Consider the following 26,330-nt stretch of genomic DNA (forward strand, 5'->3'; position numbering starts at 1 on the left):
TTATTATTATTATTATTATTATCAATATTTAAAACAGTTGAGTAATTTTTTTCAGGATTCTTTGATGAATAGAAAGATCCATAGATCAGCATTTATCAGTAACATTATACATTATACCATTCAAAGCTTGGAGTGCTTATAATTTAATTTAATTTTATTTATTTTTTTAATCATTACTTTTTAACTAATACTTAATAATAATACTTTTAACAATGATGAATTAAATTGATCAAAAATGTATAATGTTACAAAAGATTTCTATTTCTGATAAATGCTGTTTTTCTTAACTTTCTATTCATTAAAGAAACCTGAATAAAATCTACTCAGCTTTTTTTTGTTTAATTATGTTTTCAACATAATAATAATAATAATAATAATAATAATAATAATAATAATAATTATTATTATTAATGTTTTTTGAGCAGCAAATCAGAATGTTAGAATGATTTCAAAACAGTTAGAAAACAGTTATTTTAAATAGTAAAAATATTTTAAAATTTGACTGTTTTGCTGTACTTTGAATCTTGAACTTTCAAAGGTCTGTGGTCAGTAATTTTATTTATTCATTTTAAGATATATGTATTAAAAATATATTAAAATATATTAATACTTTTTTTAAACAGAGGTGCGAGCAATCAATTGAATTGACGTTAATGCCATTTGTAATGCTACAAAAAGATTTATATTTTGCTGTTTGTCTGAACTTGATATATCAAAGAATCCTGAAAAGTAAAATGTGTTAAGGTTTCCCAAAAATATGAAGCAGCACAGCTGTATTCAACATTGATAATAAAAATAAGTTTCTTGAGCAAAATATCATCACATTAGAATGATTTCTGAAGGATCATGTGACACTAAAGACCGGAGTAATGATGCAGACAATTCAACTCTACATGACAGGAAAAAAAATTACATTTGAACATATTCACAAAGTTATTTTAAATTAGAAATACAATCAAAGTCTTTATATGTATATGTATTCTATAGTCTTTGATACAATTACGTTTGTGTTCCTCCAGACCGCACGGTGGCGTCCGCGAACTATTGCCTGAATTACCGGTGCTCTGTAGGTCTTGACGATGAAATTTTCATTCAGAAGTTGCAGCTTTTAACATCTTTAAAATGTTCAGCTGGCGAAAAATAACTAGTTAACATTATTACCATTAATGACAGTCGGTCCTCGCATCATGCATGTGTGTTTCAGTGCTGGGTTTGGTGTGTCGCCGAAGGTTTTATCGCTTTGAATGAGATGTAAACATGTTGACAGGCTGATCAGATGTTAAGGGCATCACTGTGTTAATATTTCGCTATGACTCTTCCAGCGTTACAGAACAGCAGTGTTTTTTACAGGAAGATCCTGAGTCGCTTTCCTCAGGACATTAGTTTAGCTTTTGCTTATGGATCAGCTGTGTTCAGACAGACTGGAAGCTCTCAAGGTCAGATGGGGGTAAGAAACTCTTCACATTCACTGCAAACTGATCAGATGAGCTGTCAAATCTCCAGTCAATGGTCCTCAAATGAGAAGAAACCATCTGTGCTGTCTCTATGTTCAAAATTAAACTCTTTTGTTTTGTCTGTTTTAGAAGAACATGCTGGACTTTGTGTTTGCTGTGGATGATCCAGTCACGTGGCACACCATGAATCTCATAGAGAACCGAAAGCATTACTCTTTCCTCAAATATCTGGGGCCGAAACACATCAGCAATATACAGAACGACTATGGAGCTGGAGTTTACTTTAACACCCTCGTCCCTTCTGAAGATAGAGTAGGAGAAATGAATATGGCACATTTGTGCCAAATTAATATGAAAAACTGACTTCTCAACATTTATAGTGGATCAAAACCTTTCATCATTGTTGTCCTAAAACCAAAACAATTGCCCGTTTTTGTCTTAGGACAACTTTGATGAAAGGTTTTGATTCAACAAATGTTGACTACTACAGTGCCCTCCACTAATATTGGCACCCTTGAGCAAAGGTGGATGTAAAAAAATAAATCTGCATAATTTATCGTTTTGATCTTTCATTCAAAAAATTCACAAAATTCTAACCTGTCATTGAAGTAAAACAGAATCTGGGAGGGAAATCTCATTATGAAATAAATGTTTTTCTCTAGTTCACATTGGCCACTATTATTGCAAGATCCTTTTTCCAAGATAACAATTCAGAGTTTTCTCCAACAATGTCTAATGAGTAAAAGATCTAAAGGATAAACAATGCAGATTTATTTTCACAGTCACCTTTGCTCTTATTTACCAAGGGTGCCAATATATTAGTGGAGGGCACTGTGTATATATATATATATATATATATATATATATATATATATATATATATGTATATATATATATATATACATGGTCTATCAAATTGTATATTAATATATACATTAATAATATATAAATTAATACTTTTATTAAGCAAGATGCATTAAATTGATAAAATGTGACAGTGAAGACATTTCTAATGTTTCAAAATATTTCTATTTGAAATAAATGCTGTTTTTTTAAACCTTCTGTCTATCAAAGAAGCACAAGTGTTTTCAACATTGATAATAATCAGAAATGTTTCTTGAGCATCAAATCAGCATATTAGAATGATTTCTGAAAGATCATGTGACACTGAAGACTAATGATGCTAAAAATGCAGCCGTGATCACGGGAAAAATTACATTTTACTATGTATTTACATAGCAAACAACTATTTTAAATAGTACTATTTTCTAATAGTTTTTATTGTATTTTTCTTCAAATAAATGCAGATTTGGTGAGCAGAAGAGACTTGTTTAAGAAACAATAACGAACCTTATCAACCCCAAACTTTTAAACGGCAGTATATAGTATAAAAACTTCTAATGTAATTTTTTGTTTGATGTGCTGAAGTCATAAAAACACAACTTGTGTTTGCAGGTGATCAAGTACGGTGTGATCAGCACAGATGCTCTGATTGATGACTTACTCCACTGGAAAACCCTGTACGTAGCAGGCAGATTACACAAACCTGTGAGTATCTCTTACAGCGGATAAGATTAAGCCGCTTCATGCTGAAGAGACTGCTTTGAGTGACGTTTCTGAAAGAATAGGGCAATTCAGTTACACACAGAAACCAACGGATGGCAGTAACTGAACACACAATCCTCTTCACATCTAGAGCAATTCTCAACCTTTTAGAGGCCAGTTATCTTTGATTATAGTTAAGGTTCATGACTTTACATTTATGGATAAAGATTTTTACAAATATTTTTACTCACAATTTCTACCCAATGAAATATTTTACATCTTGGCATAACTAGAAAAATGTATATTCATCATTTATATTTACATTTAGTTATTTAGCAGACGCTTTTATCCAAAGCGACATACAAATAAGGACAGTGGAAGCAATCAAAATTAACAAAAGAGCAGTTCTCACATTTTTAAAATTAGGCTTCCTTATAAAGGTTGATAAATAAGCTTTCCAATTATGTATGGTTTATTAGGATAGGATTGAATATTTAGCGACAACAATTTGTAAAAATCTGGAATCTGAGGGTGCAAAAAAAATCTAAATAATTAGAAAATCGCCTTTAAAGTTGTCCAAATGAAGTTCTTAGCAATGCATATTAATAATCAAAAAATAAGTTTTGGTTTATTTATGGTAGGAAATTTGCAAAATATCTTCATGGAACGTGATCTTTACTTAATATCCTAATGATTTTTTGGCATAAAAAAATTTGATAATTTTAACCCATACAATTTATTCCTCAACTTTTATTTACATTTGAACATAAAGTGGCATGTCCAAAATTATTCATACCCTTCTCAGTAATCAATAGAAAAGCCTTTATTGGCTATTACAGCAATCAAACACTTCCTATAATTGCTGACCAGCTTTTTGCAGCTTTTTCTCCACTGGTATTTTTTACCCATTCATCTTTAGCGATGAGCTCCAACTCTTTCAGGTTGGAGGGTCTCCTTGCTTGGTTCCCTGGTCCACCGGCTGAAAAACAGCCCCAAAACATTATGTTCCCACTAGGGATGTCCCGATCAGGTTTTTTTGCCCTCGAGTCTGAGTCCGAGTCATTTGATTTTGAGTATCTGCCGATACCGAGTCCCGATCCGATACCTCTATGATACATAAAAAAAGAATAAAGAAGAGCGAAGAAACAGATCCAGGATGTTCCTTATTTTTTATTTAATTCACCTTATTTTAACATTCAACAAGTCTGTTAACAAACAGAGCACTTCTGTGAGGTAGCTTGAACAATCAAATAATATATTACATAAATTCTTCACTTCTGGACTTTAGTGCAACAGTAAATATAAAAAAAGTCTAATATAAAAACAAATAGCACCTCAACTTAAAATACCTGCCAGGCATGTAAACAATTAAAAGAATATAAGTGCCACAGTGTTTGCTGTGTTTCTGTGTGGAGTCAAGAGGTCTAACTCTGTGCCACCGCATAACAATAGATGTGTTAAAAAAATAATGAGAATATATATGTACCAGAGGTTGCGTTAGACTGTTACATTGCCAGTCATTTTGATGGACAGGGTTGTAAAAATTCCGTCATAATTCATTATTACCCGTCATTTTAATTTTCATATTTTAATTATAACACATTTAATTGCATTCATTTTTGTTCACGTTTTATTTTTTATTTGTTGAAGAGAACAGATGAGACTGCTTACCTTTTCATGTTCAACACCACACCCCGCAGTGACATCGATTTTAATATATTCTCATTTTAATGAGCAATATTGATCAGTAAATCCCAGTCGATTTTTTGGTCTATGCTGTTTTCAGACGATGACTAACAAGTACATAGTGCGCCTGCCATCCAATAAATCACAATGAAACAAAGTCTCAAATTTCAAATTCAATTTCATTAGGAAATTCAAGCAATAAATACCGGTTTGGCGCTCTTTAATGTGGCATGATAGATCGTTGTAGCTTCTTAGTATTACTGCGCCTGTGCTTAATCAAACGCATAGCAAAAGGCAAAAGATTAGTAACAGTTTCATTTTAGTTCTGGAGCAAGTGCTCTGTTGCCACACTGGAGCGCACTCGCCACCAACTGGACAGGACTGGGAATTACAGCTAATAATTACACTAGATCACCCTCTGTGTAATCTGTCAAAGTGACGGACGGCCTTCAGATTTTTCCGTCATTGCAACAAAAATTCCGTCAATGACGGACAATTTTCGGTTTACGCAACCTAGGATATATACATATATATCCGAGTCCTGATCGGGAGGTAATGTCCAATTCCGATCGAGTCTGAAACCACATGATCGGGCCCGATTTCCAATCACGTGATCGGATCGGGACATCCCTAGTTCCCACCACCATGTTTGACAGTGGGGATGGTGTTCTTAGGGTTGAAGGCTTCTCCTTTTTTACGCCAAATGAAGGCTACATCATTGTGGCCAAACAATTCAATTTTTGTTTCATCTGACCATAAAACAGAAGACCAGAAGTCTTCTTTTTTGTCCAGATGAGCATTTGCAAAGGTCAAGCGGGCTTTTGTGTGCCTTATTTGGAGAAATGGCGTCCGTGGAACCCAGCGGTGTGCAGTGTCCGTTGGACTGTCTGCCTTGAGATGTTGCCACCAGCAGAGCCCAGATTCATCAGGATGGCCTTGGTGGTGATCCTTGGATTCTTTTTTTACCTCTCTCACTATCCTCCTGGCCAGCACAGGTGTCACTTTTGGCTTCCGACCACGTCCTCTGAGATTTTTCACTGTGCGGAACGTCTTGTATTTTTTAATAATACTTTGCACTGTAGCCACTGGAACTTCAAAACATTTAGATATGGTCTTATAGCCCTTTCCTGACTTGTGAAATCCTTTGTCTTTGCCATGACTGTCCACAAACCAACAGCAGAGAGCTTCTGTTTTTCACCTGTTGAGTTGATTAAAACAGCTGTTCCCAATGATTCAGGGTAATTAGGATGCTTTAGAACAGCTTGGACTATTTGGAATAGTATAGAACTTTGGATTTTCCCATAGACTGTGACAGTTTGCAAAGGGTATGAATAATTTTGGACATGCCACTTTTTGTTCAAATGTAAATAAAAGCTGAGAAATATTTTTTTTCCACAATGATGGCTCTTGTCCTTTGCCAGGGGTATGAATAATTTCTATTTACTAAATGACAGTATATTTTCAAGGTAAGGAGATCTTTTCCGAATGCATTAGCTGATCAGTAGTTAATGTGTTTTGGATGAATTCTTCAAAATATTTCAAAAAGCAGTTGCCACTGGACATTTGTTGTTAGCTGTTAAAGTCAGTGAAGGTATTAATTTTGGACACTTTTCGAACACATTTGTTTCAGTGTCAGATACTCCATTTAGTCAGCTGTCAAATGCAATGTTTTTGCTTTAGTATGTTAGTTACGATTTTGTCTCTCTAGGTTCGGATTCTGCTCCAGAACGACAATGGAAAACTGCGAGCTGCTCTAGAAGGGAATTTGAAAAGTGCCGTGATCGCTTCTTTTCTCATGCTGCCAGAAAGTTTCTCAGAAGAAGATCTTTTCCTCCAGATAGCAGGCTTGTCCTACTCTGGTAAATGTTTCTTGTATCACAGGGATAGTTCATCCAAAAATGAAAACTACCCAATGATTTACTCACCCTCAAGCCATCCAGGGTGTATATGACTTTCTTCTTTCAGACAAATACATTCTGAGTTATATTAAAAAAAATGTCCTTGGTCTTCAAAGCTTTATAATCGTAGTGAAAGGGGTTTAAGATTTTAAAGCCCAAAAAATGCATCCATCCATTATAAAAAGTGCTCCACATGGCTCCAGGGGGTTACAGTAGAGGTCAAAAGTTTACATTCCCCTTTCAGAATCTGAAAAATAAGAGGGATCATACAAAGTACATGCTATTTTTTTTTTAGGTACTGACCTGAATAAGATATTTCACATAAGACATTTACATATAGTCCACAAGAGAAAACAATAGTTGAATTTATAAAAATTCCCGTTCAAAAGTGTACATGCACTTGATTCTTAATACTGTGTTGTTACCTGAATGATCCACAGCTGTTTTTTTTTTTTTTTTTGTTTAGTGACAGTTGTTCATGAGTCCCTTGTTTCTTCTGAACAGTTAAACTGCCTGCTGCTCTTCAGAAAAATCCTTCAGGTCCCAGAAATTCCTTGTTTTTTGCAGCATTTTTGTGTATTTGAACCCTTTCTACCAATGACTATGATTTTGAGATCCATCTATTCACACTGAGGACAACTGAGGGACTCATATGCAACTATTACAGAAGGTTCAAACACTCACTGATGTTCCAGAAGAAAAAAATACATGCATCAAGAGCCATTGAAAACTTTTAAACAGAATGGAGATGTGTACATTTTTCTTATTTTGCCTAAATATCAAATTTTTTTCATTTAGTACTGCCTTTCAAAAGCTACAGAAGATGCTTGCATGTTTCCCAGAAGACAACATAAGTTCAATCTACCCTAATCTTCAAATTCAAAAAGTTTTCACCCCCGGCTCTTAATGCATGTTTTTTTTTCTTTTGAAGCATCTGTGAGTGTTTGAGCTTTCTGTACTAGTTGCATATGAAAACGGGCTCTTATTTTCTCTTGTGGACTATATGTAAACATCTTTTATGTGAAATATCTTATTCAGGTCAGTACTCAATAAACAACAACATGCATTTTGGTAAAATAATGAATATTTTGCAGATTCTGAAAGGGGGATGTAAACTTTTAAACTCCATTCACTGCCATCAAACTGGAAGCAGCTCTCTTATGCTGCTCACCAAACCTCCTCATTAAATCACTGCAGAAAGGATTAAACAACTGAATTTCTTCTTTCTCGTCTTTGTGTAGGAGATTTCAGGATGGTGATTGGTGAGGATAAATCCAAGGTTTCCAACATTGTAAAAGACAACATGCCACATTTCCGGAAGTTATATAACAATATTCTTCAAGAGTGCCCGCAGGTGGTGTACAAGCCTCAGCAGGGCCGACTGGAGGTGAGAGATTCATTATGAGCTCTAGATCTGAGATCAGCTGCTGTCAGTGCTGTTTTCTTCTGATATTAAGTTTTTAGGCTCATATGAAGCTAAGTGCTTGTGGCTGCTCTCCCTGTACAGAAGACACGATGAGTGAAGATTTGCCCACACAGGAAGTCTGAGTCGGAGGGTGTGGCTCTTAAACATGGTCTTTTCTGACAGAGCACGTCTCCTCAGGCCAGACACACACATCCTTTGGTTAAGTAAGATAGAAGAGAGCTTAGAGATTTTTTTTTTGTAAAAAGTTATGTTAATCAGTTTAGTTTTTAGTGTTTGGTTGCTTTATCAAACACTCTTTAATCATGTGTGTTTGTAGATTCCAAAACTTTGCAATCCAATTCATATTAGTGTACACAGTACTGAGCATCCATTTGAGAAAACATTCAGATTCAACGGTTTATATGGCTAATATTTTTCTTCTTAAAAGTTTATTTAAGATTGACAGCACCCTCAAAGAAATTTCATTAGGATTGAGACATTTACCTGAAGGCTTTTTAGTCTTTTTAGTCTAGCCATCGTAAAACACACACACTTGTGGTCTTGTTACATCAGTATTACTGTAAATGTGAGCTGTTAACTTGTCAGTTTTAGGTCTGAATGGATTTAGTGTTTACTGACAAACCTTCAATCTTTATTGCAGCAGTTCTGTCGTGACTGGCTCAGTGCAGTTGCATTGAATCAAAAACCTATTTCTGATTCACAAATAAATCAGAAAACCTTTTTTTATGTGCTTTTATTGTTCGAAGGTCAAAACAAAACAATCAAATCAATGTTACAAAAACCGCAAGGCTGTCAAACACAAATAAAACGTGTCCCGACTGAGACCAAACACAAGGCCGGATAACAGAGCGAGCTCCTGAAATCTAAACAAGCTCCTGCAGGTGTGATTTGTGTACAGAACAGCCCGTACCACAGCCGGATATAGAGACTACAATGACAGTCCAGCAGGAACTTCTTTATTGACCAAGGCAGGGAGGAACTTGATCTGAAACCCTAGGCCCTATTTACACCTGGTTTTAAGTGGACAACACTAAATACAGGTGTGAACGGTTCTAAAATGTTTTAAGCTTGTCCACTTTCGATCACTTCCAGATGTAGTGAACCAGATTGTGCTTGTAATGTGGACGCTCATGACATGAGGTCGAATGTGTGCTTAAACATTATGATGTTAATTTCCTGTCTGTTAACCGACAAAATTAGAATGTTAAATTGTTTAAATTTAAATTCAATTAATAATAATAGGTAAGTGTATGTGACCCATAAAAATAAAGCAGTATAGCAGTTTTTGCCATGGTGAATCATAATTTCGGAGCTCCATTGATCAGGGCTTTTCATAGTCATGGTGCAAGCACTAAACTCAGAGTAAACCTACTCAGAGTGGATTGAACTAACTTAGTTCAGCTGTTCTGAAACCAAAAACTCAGTGTTTCCCATCTCAGGGTAAGTCAATTCAGAGTTCAAGTTTAAACTCAGAGTTGGTTGAACCTCCTTATTGAAACAGGCCCCTGATCTGACTTGAGCTGTATAATGATATTATTGTCTTTTTAAAGCTGATTTACGTCTTATTGATGACGTTTGAATAATAGATTTTCCTGTTTTGCTACTGTGAAGTTCAAATTACCACAGCACTCTAACACAATTCCAACAGGTTTGTTCAGGAATGTTTGTATGTTTTCTGTTTCCTAGGTCGACAAAAGCCCAGAGGGTCAGTTCACGCAGCTCATGGCTCTTCCTCGCACTCTACAGCAGCAGATCACGCGTCTGATGGACCGTCCCGGAAAAAACAGAGACGTGGAGGAGATCCTCCTGCAGGTGGCGCAAGACCCAGACTGCGGCTCCGTTATACAGCAAGGTAAACCGAGCAGCAACCGGTCAGGAATGATGTGAGATGTCAGCGTTGTCCACTTGTGATTCAGCCTTGAATAGCATGAAATAAATCATTACACAAGATGAATGATAGAGCAAGTAAGCAGTGGTTTTCACAGAGCCGTGGTTCCAGGACTCGCCAAACTGGCCGGCTAGGTTTTGGCGGTGTTGAGTTTCTCCGGCGGCCTCACCCACACGTCTCATTGTCATAATAACCGTCAGCGCATTTCTCACAAACACCTGCGTGTGTTTATGTCCTACACCTCACCTTTGTGGGATGCTGGGATAGTATTTACATTAATTTTTTTTAGAGTTGGTGGACTGGTCTTTTCAATACATTACAATGTATTTGCAATTACAGTAGAGAGCTTGATTGATTAGTAGATTTTGGAAGTAACATTAGGTGAAACGACAACTGCTATACATATTATCAACAGACATTTAATAATGTTTTTGGTCGAATTGCATTGCATCATCTAGTAATCATTAAAAAACACTGAAACATGATGAATAACAATAGCTTAAATCAAATATAAAATATTTAGAGCAGACGTTGTAGGATGTTGTTACATTCAGTGTAATTTACATTTAATTTAACCCAAATATGAATAAATTGATTCATTTTTCACTTATGTAATACTCAGATTGATTGTACTTATTCACTAATAACTTCTAAAAAATTCTAGCAATTCTTTGTTGTTGGCAGATGACTTATACTTGTTGTAATAGCTAAGTATGAGTTGTTGTGTGAATTGCTATAACACAAGTAATTATGCTTTCTTCACAGGAATTTCATCAATTGTGAAATCCTCCAGTATAACACAAAGTGCCAAAGGAATCGTCACCGCTGGTAAGAGACCTTTAGATTTCATATTGTTTTAGATTTTTGAAGAATGATTTTACCTGCCATTGTTATTATTTGTTTTTGTATTATTATTATTATTATTTATTTATTTATTTATTTTTACAATAAAATCATTCAGAGATAAATGTTTTATATTATTTTACATTTATATATATAAAATATAAAACTTATGAAATGTCATTATACACTACCAGTCAAAAGTTTTTGAACAGTAAGATTTTTACTGTTAATTTTCTTTATTAATAATAATCAATATTTAAACAGCTGAGTAATTTCTTTTCAAGATTCTTTGATCAAAAAACAAATATATATATATATATATATATATATATATATATATATATATATATATATATAAATAATATTATATAATATAATAATTAATTATTTTTTGGGGAAAGAAATTATAGAAATAATACATGTTTTTAATTTATCAAATGTGATGATAGAGACATTTATATCTATTTTAGATAAATGCTGTTTTTCTGAACTTTCTAGTCATCAAAGAAACCTGAAAAGAAAATACTTGGGTGTTTTCAACAATAATAATGTTTTTTTTTTTTTTTGAGCAGCAAATCAGAATATTAGAATGATTTCTGAAGGACCATGTGAACTGTGGTAATGATGCTATAAATTCAGCTTTGAAATCACATGAATAAATTACACTTTAAATATATATTCAAATAAAAAGCAGTTATTTTAAATAGTAAAAATATTTCACAATTTTATTGTTTTTGCTGTACTTTGGCTCAAATATATGCTGGCTTGGTGAGCAGAAGAGACAAAAAATAAATAAATCTTACTGTTCAAAAACTTTTGACTGGTAGTATATGTCCTGACAGAAGGAATAGGTTACTTTTTTTTTTTTTTTTTTTTTTAATACAAATTTTTCTTTAAAAAATCTATTTCTTAGCATCTGAGTCAGTTTTATTGCAATTGTACAATCAGACTTTTAATTATTATTATTGTTGTTATTATTATTTTACTTTTTTATTAATTACCAAGGTGCCATTAATAGCGACACCAACTAAATGATTTAATTCATGTTGTCATATGCTAAATATTATATATTTTCTGTCCCATGACTAGTTCTCTTCTTTATTAAATAGAGCTGAAATTATAGCCACTTTGGTTTTATTTTATAGTTTAAAATTCTGTTTCTTCAGAGCACTTAGGAATCAGTGGCATTTTCTGAATTGTAATTTGCAGAGATGTATTATTTTATTTATTGATTCCATTTATTAGCAGTGACATGACTGCTGTTGAAACTCTTTCCGCAGGTCTTGTCAAAACAGTGTCATACAGTGCAAAAAAACTGCAGAAAATGTGGAGAGGCTGGCGAAGAAAACCATCATGACTGACAATTATTTCTAAAAGCATTTCACAATAACTCACAACTGTGTCAAATACATTATTCCCATGTTGCTATCCGCAGTTTAAAAAATATGTATTGACAATCCAAGTGTGAAACTAATGACTGAAGCAGTGTGCATTATCCATTGATCCATTCCTGTGAAAATGTCAATAAACCTTTCTTCGTATTTTCCTAAAGTGTACTTGTTTACTGGCGGACTTCCCCTTCACATTGTACCTGTTGCAAGGGATATGATGTCACTCGCGCATTAGCATAATGTATGCTGATCTCATTCCGTTGACCTCGACCAATGAGAATTCTTGACTCTCATCACCTGCTAGGAAGAGAATTCCATCATTCCAAGCATTCTTCCCCAGCGCTCGCGTTCTGCCACTTCCCAAACTCACTGCTGGATTACCACATCAAACTCTGGAGCTCTCACTGGATTTATCGCTCTCTGGAGCTTTTTGCTCGACAACTTTCAAAGACGCTGTGTTTGCGGAGATTTCAAAGTGGCGCTTCAAGGTGGTATGTAGTTTACATGACTTTAAAACGGATATTCTTGAATACATACAACATTAACTGTGTACGAAAAAGTGAAATATATGCGTATTTCTGTAGTAGGAATTGTTGTTATTATCAAGGAAGGAGCTCCCGCGTCTTAAAGACAACACTTGTTACAAGACCTTCCCGCTGTATCATTTACCACTGAAAACAAGAGTGTTCTGGAATATGTGAGTTAGTGCAGTTCCGTGGTATTATCCGACCGCATTAATAAGTAACTGTAGTAAAACATTGATGACTTCCTCATGTGTAACACGCGGCAACCGAGGCGACGCAGCTGAAACGCAACGCTTCTATTATAATGAACGAAACATTCAGCACTGCATCAAAAATAAACAAAACGCGCGTAGTTTTGTTGTAACGTCGCGTCGCTGGTTTACACAGCATACGCGAACACGCGTCCAAAGCGCAGGAATTCACTCTATACCCGAGTTCAGAAGCACCAAATTAAATGCTTTTTTATTTATTTCGAACTCGAATGGTAAAAGTTGCTGTTTGTGTGAAAGACTCTCAGCTGTGCTCGAACTCTGGAATGCGATCTGTGGAATGTGAAGTGTGGGAAGTGGGACGCAAGCGAGCTGCGCTTCAGACCTCACATGTTTGCAGTGTTTATTCTGGGAATCCTTGAGAAAACGTTGCATGCCATGAACCGGATTATGCCAAAGATGTTCCCAATGTTTACAGATTTAGCGTGCTTCTGGATGCTAGTTTAACCATCTGATTTTTTTTAATGCTCAGGGTCTGACCCAGGATGGAAACGCCTTTGGATGTTTTGTCAAGAGCAGCATCTTTAGTGCATCAAGATGATGAGAAACGTGAGTTTACAATGTATTACATTTCAGATTGAAACATGATTTACACCCATTGTAGCTCAAGCAGTAGAGTGTGGCGTGAGAAACATTAAGGTCGTGGGTTCGATTCCCAGCAAATGCATGTGTAAATGTTTAATTGTCAGATAACTGATATCATTTCTGCTTTTTGATTAAATATGAACTATTTAACATCATAAATATCTCTAACAGAACCTATATTCCTTGTAGTTTGAAAGCAAGTAAGCAAGAAATGCGAAGCAGAGAGTCACTGAATTTCCATAAGTGAGGCACATGGCTTTAGTCTGTGTTTGTCCTGCTTGTATTGAGTGTTTGATCATTTACATGAGAAATGCCTTCACATAATGCCCCTGCCTCTCTGAGATGCCCTTCGGTGCAGCTGCTTTCAGCTTATTGCACTGATATATGATAGCCGAGCGCAGGAGCGTTATGAAACAATGAAACTGAAAAGAGCCGTGCTGTTTGCTGTCACATGTCCCGTTTACTCCGGCCAGGCCGCGCAGTCCCTCCCTGAGTGTTGCTCTGCAGTGTTTTCCGTCAGAAATTCCTTCCTAGATTAAGCACGAACAAATCCTGCTCAATAGGAGTTTAGTGTTATTGGAATTCATTGTGCAACATCTACATGTTGCAGCGGCCTGTTCAGTGTGGCTCTGCTGGGCTTGTATTGACAGGGTTTGGTTAGATGTACAAAATGTGGTTTGAAATCGCAGGGAATATAATTTCCATCAAGACATCTTCAAAGATGCAGTGAGTAAGCGAAATCACTAAACTGAACTTAAGTCAGTCAAACTAACAGATCCCGTTCATCTGTTCAAACAAATTGAGCAGTGTTTCCATAGCTTCATGGTTTTTGAATTTGCTGAAAATGTGCTCGCTGCTCACCCTCAGGTATTTTAAGATGTAGATGAGTTTGTTTCTTCATCAGGTTTGGAGAAATATAGCATTGCGTGACTTGCTCACCAATGGATCCTTTGCAGTGAATGGGTGCCGTCAGAATGAAAGTTTAAACGGTTAATAAAAACATCGCAGTAATTCACAAGTCCAGTCCAGTCCTTCAGTTAACATCTTGAGGTGCCAAAAGGTGTGTGTTTGTAAGAAAGTCTTTCATTAAGACGTTTTTAACAAAAAACAACGACTAATATTGTTTTCTCCAGTGAAAAAGTCATCTTGCCTGAATCAGGAGAAAAAATACGCATATCAGGCACTGTTTACAAGCCAAAACAGTTCTAAACAAATATGTGGGTGGATTTTGAGTCAAGAAAACAACAGAAGATGGACTTTTTTTTTACTGGAGGAAGCATTATTATTGATTATGAACTCTTATTTGAGCCATTTATTTCTTGCAAACATGCACCTTTTAGCCTTGCAAGATATTAATTGATAAACTGGAGTCGTGTGAATTACTTGTGGATTATTGTGATGTTTTTATCAGCTATTTGGACTCTCATTCTGACGGCACCCATTCACTGTAATATAGTTTCCAATTTCCATCCAAACATCTTCAAAGCTGCAGCGTGTAAGCAGAATCACCAAACTGAACATCCATTGGTCAAACTAACTATTCTGTTCGTCCATTCAAACAAATTGAGCAATATTTCTGTAACTTCATGGTGTTTAAATTTGCTGAAAATGTGCTCACCCAAAGGTTGTTCAAGATGTAGATGAGTTTCTTTATCAGGTTTGGAGAAATGTAGCATTGCATCACTTGCTCACCAATGGATCCTTTGCAGTGAATGGGTGCCATCAGAATGAGAGTCCAAACTAGCTGATAAAAACATAACAATAATTCACAAATAATCTGCATGAATCCAGTCCATCAGGTAATGTCTTGTGAAGCCAAAAGGTGCATGTTTGTAAGTAATAAATCCAACATTAAGACATTTTTAACAAGTCTTCTATCTTATTATTTTCTCCAGTGAAAAAGTCATCTTGTCTAAATCAGAAGAGAAATATAACAGGTCAAACACTGTTTACAAGTTCTAAACAAATATGTGGGTGGATTTTGATGCAAGAAAACAACAGAAGATGGACTTTTTTCCACTTGAGGAAGCATTATTATTGATTATGAACTTGCATTTTAGCCATTTATTTCTTGCAAACATGCACCTTTTAGCTTCACAAGATGGTAATTGGTAAACTGGAGTCGTGTGATTTACTTGTGTATTATTGTGATGTTTTTATCATCTGTTTGGACTCTCATTCTGACGGCACCCATTCACTGCAATATAATTTCCATCCAAACATCTTCAAAGCCGGAGTGTGTAAGTAGAATCGCCAAACTGTGCTCCCCTTCAGGCCATCCAAGATGTAGATGAGTTTGTTTCTTTATCAGGTTTGTAGAAATGTAGCATTGCATGACTTGCTCACCGATGGATCCTTTGCAGTGAATAGGTGCCGTCAGAATGAGAGTCCAAACTAGCTGATAAAAACAACACAATAATTTACAAATAATCCGCACAACTTCAGTCCATCAGTTAATGTCTTACTAAGCCAGAAGCTGCGTGTTTGTAAGAAACAAATCCATTTTTAACAAATGTGTCCTCTATCTATAAAAAAAGTCATCTCGTCTCAATCAGGAGAGAAATATGCACAGATCAAGCGCGGTTTACAAGCCAAAATAGTTCTAAACAAATATGAGGGTGGATTTTGATGCAAGAAAGCAACAGAAAGTTGACTTTTTTTCACTAGAGGAAGCATTATTGATAAACTGGAGTTGTGTAAATTACTTGTGGATTATTGTGATGTTTTTATCATCTGTTTGGACTCTCATTCTGATGGCACCCATTCACTGCAATATAATTTTCATCCTATTTTCATAAATCAGGAGAATAATATACACAGATCAAGCACTGTTTACTAACCAAACCAGTTCTAAACAATGTATGTAGGTGGACTCTGAAGTGGAGCGGGAAGGGAAACTAGGTCATGGTGTCAGAGCGTGTGTGTTCTTGCATGGGTTGCTCCAATGACAGTGGACGTGCATCTGGAGGAGTATGGGATTGCTGTTGTGTTTTTTTCCTCCCCCTGCTGTGTTTTGTTTTGCGGGGAGCTGATGTCATCTCGTTGTGGTTGGTTGTGTGTGTGTGTGTGTGTGTGTGTGTGTGTGTGTGTGTGTGTGTGTGTGTGTGTCCCTCACAGTGCGTCTGACCTGTTTTCACATATGCAAGCTCCTCCTGCTTGTTTGCATTTATCGCAAGTTTGAATTGTTCTCACTTGCTGGAACACTTGAGGAGAGACGTTAAGTCAGTCGAGTGCACATTTGGCCCAGCTTACAAGCTGCGGCAGCGCAGTGACTTATTCCATTAGAAGGGAGAGCACAATTACATGGAAGGTGTGGCTCTCTTTGTCAGTCTTAGTCAGGTGACGGCTTGCATTGGGCTGCACGCTTGAGGCAAAACAGCCTGATTGTGAAGTGTCCTCCAACAGCAGTCGACAAACAGATTCTAGTTCTGCTGCTTGATCTTTTTTTTTTTTTTTTTTTTTTTTTTAAAGCAACAGTTTCTCATGGAAAAGAACTGCAGTTATCTAGAAAGACTCCATTTGCACATTTTGTTGTAGAGCGTAACAGTTACGATTTTGACATTTAATTATTAAAGAATTCAAATGTTAAATTCTAGTGAAGAACTACCCATGTTCATAAAAAGACATCCACCAATCACATGCATTTTTTCATGGAAACATAAATCATGACGAAAGAGCTCAGCAGCAGCACCCACTTCCATCAAGTGTTGCAAACGACAATGACTCTGTCACCTTACCTACATTCTCAAATTACACTGCTGTTCAAAAGTTTGGGGTCAGTAAGAGTTTTTTTTTTCCCTCAGTATATACTTTTATTCAGCAAGGATGCATTAAATTGATCAAAAGTGACAGTAAAGACATTCCTAATATTACAAAAGATTTATATTCCAAAGAAATGCTGTTTTTAGACCTTCTATTCATCAAATAATCCTGCAAAACGGGTTAAAAAATAATCTTGCAGTTCTGACTTTTTTTTTCTCAGTATTGTGTGATATTAACTTGCAATTCAGAGAATTAAAGTTGCAATTCTAAGAATTAAAGTGCGAGATAAAAACTCTCAATTCTGACATTTTCCTCAGAATTACGAGTTTATATCTCAATTGTGACTTTTTTTTTCCTTTTGCAAGAAATGAAGTTTGGAATTCCGAGAAACTCGCAAGTTTTGACTTTTTTTTCTCACAAATGTGAGATTGTATCTCACAATTCTTTGCTTGGAATTCTGACTTTTTTTTTCTCAGAATTGTGATGTAAACTTGCAATTCTAAGAATTAGTCAGAATTGCGAGATAAAAACATGCAATTCTAACCTTTTCTCGCCAATGTGAGTTTGTATCTCGCAATTCTGACCTTTTTTTGCATTTCTGACTTTTTTTCTCAATTGCAATCCTGACTTTTCCTTGCAAATGTGAGTTTGTATCTTGCAATTCTGACTTTGCTCACAATTGTGAAAACTTACAATTCTGACTTTTATCTCAGAATTGTGACAAACTCCCTATTCTAAGAATTAGTCAAAATTGCGAGAGGAAAAACTCACAATTCTGACTTTTTTCTTACAATTGCAAGAAATGGTCAGAATTCTGAGAAACTCGCAAATTGTCTCAAATGTGAGTTTGTATCTCGCAATTCTAACTTTTTCGCAGAATTGTCACTCGCACTTCTGACTGCTCACAATTCGGACTTTTTTTTCATCAGAATTGTGACAAACTCACAATTCTCGCAAAATAAAAACGTGCGATTCTGACTTTCTCGCCAATGTGAGTTTGTATCTCGCAATTCTGACTTTTTTCGCAGAATTGTGACTAACTCGCAATTCTGACTTTTTTGGGGGGATTTCTAACCTTTTTTTTTTTTCTCAGAATTGCAATTCTGACCTTTTCTTGCAAATATGAGTTTGACTTCTTTGCATGCAGTTCTGACTTTTTTCTCAGAATTGGGACAAACTCTCAATTCTAAGAATTAAATTCAGAATTGCGAGAGAAAAACTCACATTTGCGAGAAAAGGTCAGAATTGCAATTCTGAGGAAGAAAAAAAATTCTGACTTTTTTCTTACAATTGCAAGAAATGGTCAGAATTCTGAGAAACTCGCAAGCTCTGTCGCAAGAAACTCAACTTTTTTTCTCGCAATTCTGACTACTTTTTCGCAGAATTGTCACTCGCAATTGACTTCTTGCAGTTCATCAGAATTGTGACAAACTCGCAATTCTCACAATAAAAACATGCAATTCTGACTTTTTGTTGCATATGTGAGTTTGTATCTCACAATTGTGACTTTTTTTTCGCAGGATTGTGACAACTCGCAATTTACTTTTTTCGCATTTCTGACTTTTTTTTTTCTCAGAATTGCAATCCTGATTTTTTTCTCGCAAATGTGAGTTTGTATCTCGCAATTCTGACTTTTTTCTCAGAATTGTGACAACTTGCTATTCTAAGAATTAGTCAATTGCGAGAGGAAAAACTCACAATTCTGACTTTTTTTCTTACAATTGCAAGAAATGGTCAGAATTCTGAGAAACTCGCAAATTCTGTCTCAAATGTGAGTTTGTATCTCGCAATTCTGACTTTTTCGCAGAATTGTCACTCGCAATTCTGACTGCTCACAATTCTGACTTTTTTTTTCATCAGAATTGTGACAAACTCGCAATTCTCGCAAAATAAAAACGTGCAATTCTGACTTTCTCGCCAATGTGAGTTTGTATCTCGCAATTCTGACTTTTTTCGCAGAATTGTGACAAACTCGCAATTCTGACTTTTTTTTTGGATTTCTGACTCTTTTTTTTTTTTTTTTTTTTTTTTTCTCCTCAGAATTGCAATTCTGACCTTTTCTCGCAAATGTGAGTTTGTATCTCGCAATTCTGACTTCTTTGCTTGCAATTCTGACTTTTTTCTCAGAATTGGGACAAACTCTCAATTCTAAGAATTAAAGTCAGAATTACGAGAGAAAAAATCACATCTGACTTTTTTCTTACAATTGCAAGAAATAGTCAATTCTGAGTAACTCGCAAGTTCTGACTTTTTTCTCGCAAATGTTTGCATCTCGCAATTCTGACGACTTTGCTCTCAATTCTGATTTTTTTTTTCTCAGAATTGCCAAATATAAACTCATAATTGCGAGAAATAAAGTCTGAATTCTTTTTTTTTCTCGCAAATTTCTCTGATGACTTTGCTTGCAATTCTGACTTTCACAATTTCTCAGAATTGTGATAAACGTGAGTTTATATCTCAAAATTCTAAATTAACTCACAATTCTGACTGTATTTCTAAAGATTGCGATTTTGTATGACGAATTCTGAGAAAAAAGTCACAATTGAGAGAAAAAAAAATTGCAATTACCTTGTAGGTGATGTACAGTAGTCAACATTTGAAGTGGATCGAAAAAGATCAAAGTTGTCCTAAGACAAGAACGAGTATTGTTTTGGTTTTAGGACAACTTGAAAGATGAAATCAAAAGATTTTGATCCACTTCGAATTTGGATACTATATAAAAAAAAAGCATATGATTTCTTAATTATGGTGAGATAATATCAATATTTGCACACTTTGGAATTAAAAAAAATATATATATAATGACTATTGATACACCTGTTTCAAATTTGATTTGATTTTTGTATTTTAACGACCCAGGACATTGCAGTGAAACTTTATCAATAAAAAAAAAAAAAAAATACATTAACATTGTCAAAAAATAGTTTTCAGTTTTTTTTAATAAGCAGCAAGACTTTTTTTCTTTTTAGTTTTTATTTGCTTCTATTTGTGTAACAGAAACATAAGCAGAAATCCAGCACAGGGCCCGTATTCACAAAACATCTTAAGGCTAAAAGTAGCTCATAAGTTGCCGATTTAGGAGAAAATCTTAAAAATAATGGGCGTGTCGGTCCTAAATTTAGGACTCATAAGTTTTTGCTCTAAGAGTGTTTCACAAAGCGTTTAGCGCTAAAACTAGCTCCTAAATCTGTGCAACGTAAAGACTGATTTATACGTGTCCGCAAGTTCGCTTGGGTTTGTAAAATCACCCATTTCGCGTGGCTGTGTGCACGGCTTCTCGAGTGAACTGTTCGCGTGTAACCCCATTTCCCACGAAAAATGTTAAAGCTGTTTTGGCTGAACAGGTACGCCTGTACAAACATCTCTATAATCCATCAATGACCATATAAATAGTCAGATGGCAAAAAACTCATCGTGACCTGTATTGGAACGGACGAAAACTTTTGCAAAAAAGTTTGTGAGACTGTACATTTTGTGTTGGTTTTACTGTTGAAGACTGCTGTAATAAAAATATTTCTCATAATTGCTTCTGTTAGTGTTTCACATTACTTATTTTCATAGGCGTAATGCACGGGTGGGATGAGTGGGACACTTTTTGTAAAGCTATTGTCCCACCACTTTTTTGAACATCTCGCAGCAAGGACATACCTAATGCTGATGAAACATTCCTTTCTGTTAAATAAGGTGCTGACGCTGGAATCTGTATTTTTTTCTGAAATCATGCTTAATGTTCATTGCGCAACTTTCTCAATGCGGCTCGTGCTCAGTGTTCACACGCGCGCGCTTCAATCCCTCACTTAAAAATCAAAACAAAATACACACAAATGTGTCTCTGATATAGGATCACTGATGAACATATTTAATTTTATAAAGGGATGAAAAAGCTATGTGACGGCGGATTAGAACCGAAACCCTCTGACTCATCTAATGAACATTCTACCACTAGACTATTGGATATTACTAATAATGCTTGCATATCTATGCATTTATTCACGGCAACATTTATCTCAAGGTTAATAACATATTATTAAAGTACATGTAAGAATAAAATTATCATGTTAAAAACTAGTTTAATGTCAATACATTATGTACACATGATCAGAGTCTGTAACCACAAAACATTTCATCTTACCACTAAAAGTTCTCCTAAATGCTAGTAAAAGTTTTTAGCTAAGAGTTTTCTCTTAAAACCTATTCACAAAGCTGCTGAGACAAACTTTTACTAAGGAATAGAGAGAAGTCTTAAGCTAAAAGTAAGGGCGGGGTTGACCTCGTTACTATGGATGATGTTGACATGCTCATTAACTATGCACACAATGATTGGCTGACAGGGGAGGGGTCTCTGTCAGAGATTTATTCATAGAAGTAACGTGCACTATTATATCATATTTAAATAAAGGTTTTAAAATGCAGGCTAAGTGTCACTAATTAAACGTGTATCTCCTGCCACATGTGCGCTCCTCGTATACAGTTAGCGGCTATGCATATAAACAGCCTTTTAATTAACAGGGTAGAATAATCATAGGTGATAGTAAGGCATGTAAACGTAAAAGAAAACCAAACTGGACGCAAGAACAACTCTTACTTCTTGCCCAATTTGCTCATGAATACAAAGTTGGGATAACCTCAAAAACTAAAAGAGATGCGTGGGAAAATATATGTGTGCAAATAAATGCAGCTTTCCCACTTTTGTCCAGAAGCAAAGATGACTGTGAAAAGCGCTGGTACTCTTTGCAAAGTCAGGCAAATTAAGGCAGAGATTGCAGAATTTAAGTGACAAACAACTGCTACAGCTAAACGGACATTACTTTCAAGTTGCCGATAATGTTTTCATGTAACCTTATGCTATTGCAGATTAAAATCCTTAGCCTCATTAAAACATTTATTGCATTCATAAGAAGCTGCGATTCGAGGATTGTCAAAACATTGATCTGTGGAGTTTTTTCTATTTGTTGCAAATCTACAGCAGTCCTTCGCGATTAAGACCACATCTTCTGAAAAGCTCATTATCATCCAATGCTTCTAAAATGCTTCTGTTCCGAGGCAGACAGCCGGCAACAGCCATTATAGGATAGTTTTAGGACTTGATCTTAGTGACTTAGGAGTCCTCTCCACTACTCCTAACATTTCGCAGATTTAGGAGCTAGTTTTAGTGCTAAAACGCTTTGTGAAATACTCTTAGAGCAAAAATTAGGAGTCCTAAATTTAGGATTGTTTTAAGCATTACTTTTAAGATTTTCTCCTAAATCGCTAAGTTATGAGATAGGCTACTTTTATCCTTAAGATCTTTTAGGAACAGGGGCCCAGAATTTGGTGATGTGCGCGCGCAGGCAGCACAGGCTTGCGGTGCAGAAGAACACGTCGAGTATAAATCAGCCTAAATAAGGCTTAAATCACAAGATCAAATCCTTACCTTCCTAATACTGCTGTTGGTGGCGATCTGCCTATAACTTAAACGTTTTAGAAACACTCTGCATGTATATGCATGCATATTCCTACACAACTTTTTTTTTAGTCTTGGAGGTTATTTCCATTTGATTATATCCTACGTTGGGCAAGAAGTAACAGCTGTTCTTGCATCCAGTTTGGTTTTGTTTTACGTTTGCGTATCTCGCCATCAGCCATGATTATTCTATCATGAATAGAAAACAAGGCTTTTATGTCGGCGCCGATAGCCTAGCGGTTAGTGCGTCAATATATAGCGTAACTCTGCTCAAAGCGCCCTGAGTTCGATTCCCGTTTCGAAATATTTTGCTGCTCCCGCCCCCTTCTCTTCACCCAATGATTTTGTGTTAGTTCTCTGCTATTCTGTGTCATTAAAAGCATAAAAAGCTCTTTAAAAAAGTCTGTTTACACGCATATCAGCTAATTGTTTTTTATAAGAAGCACACAGGTAATAGGCTGTCAAACATTTGAACACTTATTTATTAAGTGAAACTTGCCCTGTATTTTAAATTCTTTTTGAATGTGGCAACATTTTTACTACCTTTTTAAAACTTTATTTGAATATGGCAACATTTACAACAATATTTCTATGAATAAATGTCTGACAGAGACTCCTCCCCTATCAGCCAATCACTGTATGCATGTTAGTGAGCATGCTGACATCATCCATAGTAACGAGGTCAACCCCGCCCTTACTCTTAGCTTAAGACTTCTCTCTACTGCTTAGTAAAAGTTTGTCTCAGCAGCTTTGTTAATAGGTTTTAAGAGAAAACTCTTAGCTAAAAACTTTTACTGCTATTTAGGAGAACTCTTAGTGGTAAGATAAAATGTTTTGTGAATACGGGCCCAGGTCTCATGTAGCAGAGTTTTGTTTCAGTTGTGGTCAGACAGCAGCTCCTCCTCCTCCAGACGTCCGTGTCTCTCTCCCATATTTGTGTTGGCTCTGCCAGCAATGATTCCTGCACCTGCAGTCCAAACAGGATCCAAACAGGAAGTTGACCTTTAAGCTCCCGGCTATTTTTCTTTCCTCTTCATGAAAGATTGATATTTCTTTGTTATTGTTCTGTGGAATGGCCAAACACACGGCCGCGTCGAGTCAGTAGTTACTCTGATATTCTGTTGTTAAGGCTGTGGGTATCTGGTTTCTGTGTTATGTCACATCAGTAATATCACACGGATGCTTCAAACTCACTTTTTTTTTTTTTTTTGATTGTCATTAAAGCATTGTTGAAAATGATTTTGAAAATAATACCCTGCCTCAACACAGATGAGCAGCTCTAAGGAATTTAAAATATGTAAATCAGTACATAAGGTTGAAACATGAGCGTTTAATGATAGAAACAGAACGTTTTCTGTGGTTTTGTGTCAGTAAGTGTCTTCTCAAGGGCTCTTTGGGTCGTTTCAGAAGCACACGTGTGTGAACCCAAGGTTTTGGGTCAGAGGTCACAGGTCAGAGGTCACTGAAGTGAGGGACACATCATTGTTGTGGCACACATGCTGTTGTCTTGATGGATTCTTGAAAGAAAACACTGGTAGCGATGTGGAAAATATAGACTGCAGGAATAAAAGATGTTTAGCCTACATCTAGCCAATCTCCAGAGCTGCTCTGAGAGTCACTTTATCAGCATTCACAATTCAGCATTTAGGACCCTATAAAATCAATTTGACTTTTTCCCAATTTCATTAATTTTTTTCCAAAATGAATTTTTTTCCTCCTCTTTAATTTTTCTGTATTCCCTTTTAATGGTTAAATTAATTGTTGGTAATCAAAAAGCATGTGTCATTAATTAAGCCTGTACAATTTTACAACACATTTATTACAAGTTTAAAGAAAATTACACCTTTAGGACCTATGAAAAATCTATCCATCCATCCATTATTTTATTTTTCCCCAGTTATTCTGTTTTCTGTTTTAATTTTTCAGGATTCTGTCTTTTCAATTTAATTCATTAACCTTTAACAACTTCCTTTCTTTTTTTTCTTGATTTAATACAAATGTATTATTGGTGGTTATCAAATGAGAACAATAAAAAATTATCTAATGTTTATTTAATTTTAATAAAATAATTTTATTATTATTAATAATTTTATTTATTTATTTTAATTTTGTTTTTATTTAATTAATTTTATTTTGTTTCATTTTTATATACTTAATTTATATTATTTATTTTAATTTTTTATTTTAATTGTCATTTTTATTTTATTTAAATTTTATTTCATTTTTATTTTTTAATTTTATGTAATTTTTTTTAGTTTTATTTTACTTTTTGTTTTATTTTCAGTATTATATTTTACTTTTATTTCATTTATTTATCTTTTTTTAATACTGTATTTATTTTTACATTTAATTTTTTTAAACTTATTTTACTTTTTGTTTTATTTTCTTTTTATTTTAAGTATTTTTTTACTTTATTTCCTTTTTATTTTATTATCTTTTTTAATATTGTATAATAATAATTTTATTTTTAAATTTTTATTTTTATTACATTTTATTCAATTAAATTTTCTTTTATTTTATTTTCATTTTTATTTTATTTTGTATTTTATTTCTATTTTTTATATTTTTTAGGTCTTTTAATATTGTATTTTTCATTTTCATTTTTTAAATTGTTTATTTCATTATTTTGTTTAATTGTTTATTTTATTTTTTTAATATATTTGTTTATTTTTATTTTATTTTATTACATTTTTATTTTATTTTAATTTACTGTTTTATTTATTTACATATTTATTATTATTATTATTATTATTATTATTATTATTACTACTACTGTTTTTAAACATGTAAAAAGTGGTAGAAATGAACTGTAATACATTGTCAAGATTTATTTGGGGATTCAGAAGTCTTGTCTTCATTCACTCTATGCGGAACATTTCCACTTGTCCAGATGCTATGGGTTCTTTCAATAGATGACTAGTTAACTGGCACTCCTGCAGTTAACCAGTGGCTTTATGTCTGCTACTTTGTTACTAAGATTGTTGTTTATATCAGTAGCTTTATCTGGAGTGGTTTAAACTGAATTGCACCTGCATTCAGTTTGTGTGTGAATCTGCCTGTTTAATGAGTTTTCTGTGGAGAACATCTGTCTTCTGTTCATTTGATTTATTACTGTCTCAGTAAACATGCATTCATCCACACAAACACAATGGTTCATTCTCTCACGGCTACAGAAATCATATGGAATCCATTCAAAGTGTTGTTTAAACAAAGTCTCAGAGCAGTGCTGGGGGGTGTTCCATAAAACAAGTTTACCAAATCAGCCAAATCAAGTGACAATAAGTCAGACTAACTGAAATAAGCCTGGCTTATTTGGTAAACTTGTTTTATGGAACACCCCCCCGCTGTCTTCGTTTTCCTGCTGTTTATTGTTCTGAAAGGATTCCATGTCGTTTGGCATCGAGTCAATCTGCGGCTGGATCTGGTGACAGTGAAGTCATAAGAACCTGTGATACTTTATGTTCCCATGAGTTCAGGATCATACCATGAGAAGTTTGGACTGTTGTTTTCTGTTTTTCACATTTCAGATGAATAGTAAAGTCCTGAAAGCCATGAAATGACGCACATGAGAGTATGTGAGTGGGCAAAACATGACGTGAAAACTGAAATCGATACC

General features: G+C 34.9%; 1 protein-coding gene across 1 annotated transcript; it reads left to right on the forward strand.

Moving 5' to 3' along the window:
• Positions 1–1,064: 1,064 nt before the first annotated feature.
• tamm41 (TAM41 mitochondrial translocator assembly and maintenance homolog) lies at positions 1,065–12,291 on the forward strand. The gene is made up of 8 exons (XM_073826189.1): positions 1,065–1,447; positions 1,584–1,766; positions 2,910–3,002; positions 6,394–6,544; positions 7,825–7,970; positions 9,696–9,861; positions 10,663–10,725; positions 12,021–12,291. Exons 1-8 carry the CDS (start codon positions 1,310–1,312, stop codon positions 12,095–12,097), a joined length of 1,017 nt encoding a protein of 338 aa, XP_073682290.1. The 5' UTR covers positions 1,065–1,309; the 3' UTR covers positions 12,098–12,291.
• The last annotated feature ends 14,039 nt before the right edge of the window (positions 12,292–26,330 follow it).

Source organism: Garra rufa, chromosome 20 (assembly GCF_049309525.1).
Source record: "Garra rufa chromosome 20, GarRuf1.0, whole genome shotgun sequence".
In the NCBI taxonomy this organism is placed as follows: domain Eukaryota; kingdom Metazoa; phylum Chordata; class Actinopteri; order Cypriniformes; family Cyprinidae; genus Garra; species Garra rufa.

Coding starts and splice junctions, on each gene's coding strand:
- tamm41 (XM_073826189.1), top strand. CDS start 1,310: ATGACTCTTCCAGCGTTACAGAACAGCAGTGTTTTTTACAGGAAGATC. Junction 1,448..1,583: donor GCTCTCAAGGTCAGATGGGG/GTAAGAAACTCT, acceptor TGTCTGTTTTAG/AAGAACATGCTGGACTTTGT. Junction 7,971..9,695: donor CTCAGCAGGGCCGACTGGAG/GTGAGAGATTCA, acceptor TCTGTTTCCTAG/GTCGACAAAAGCCCAGAGGG.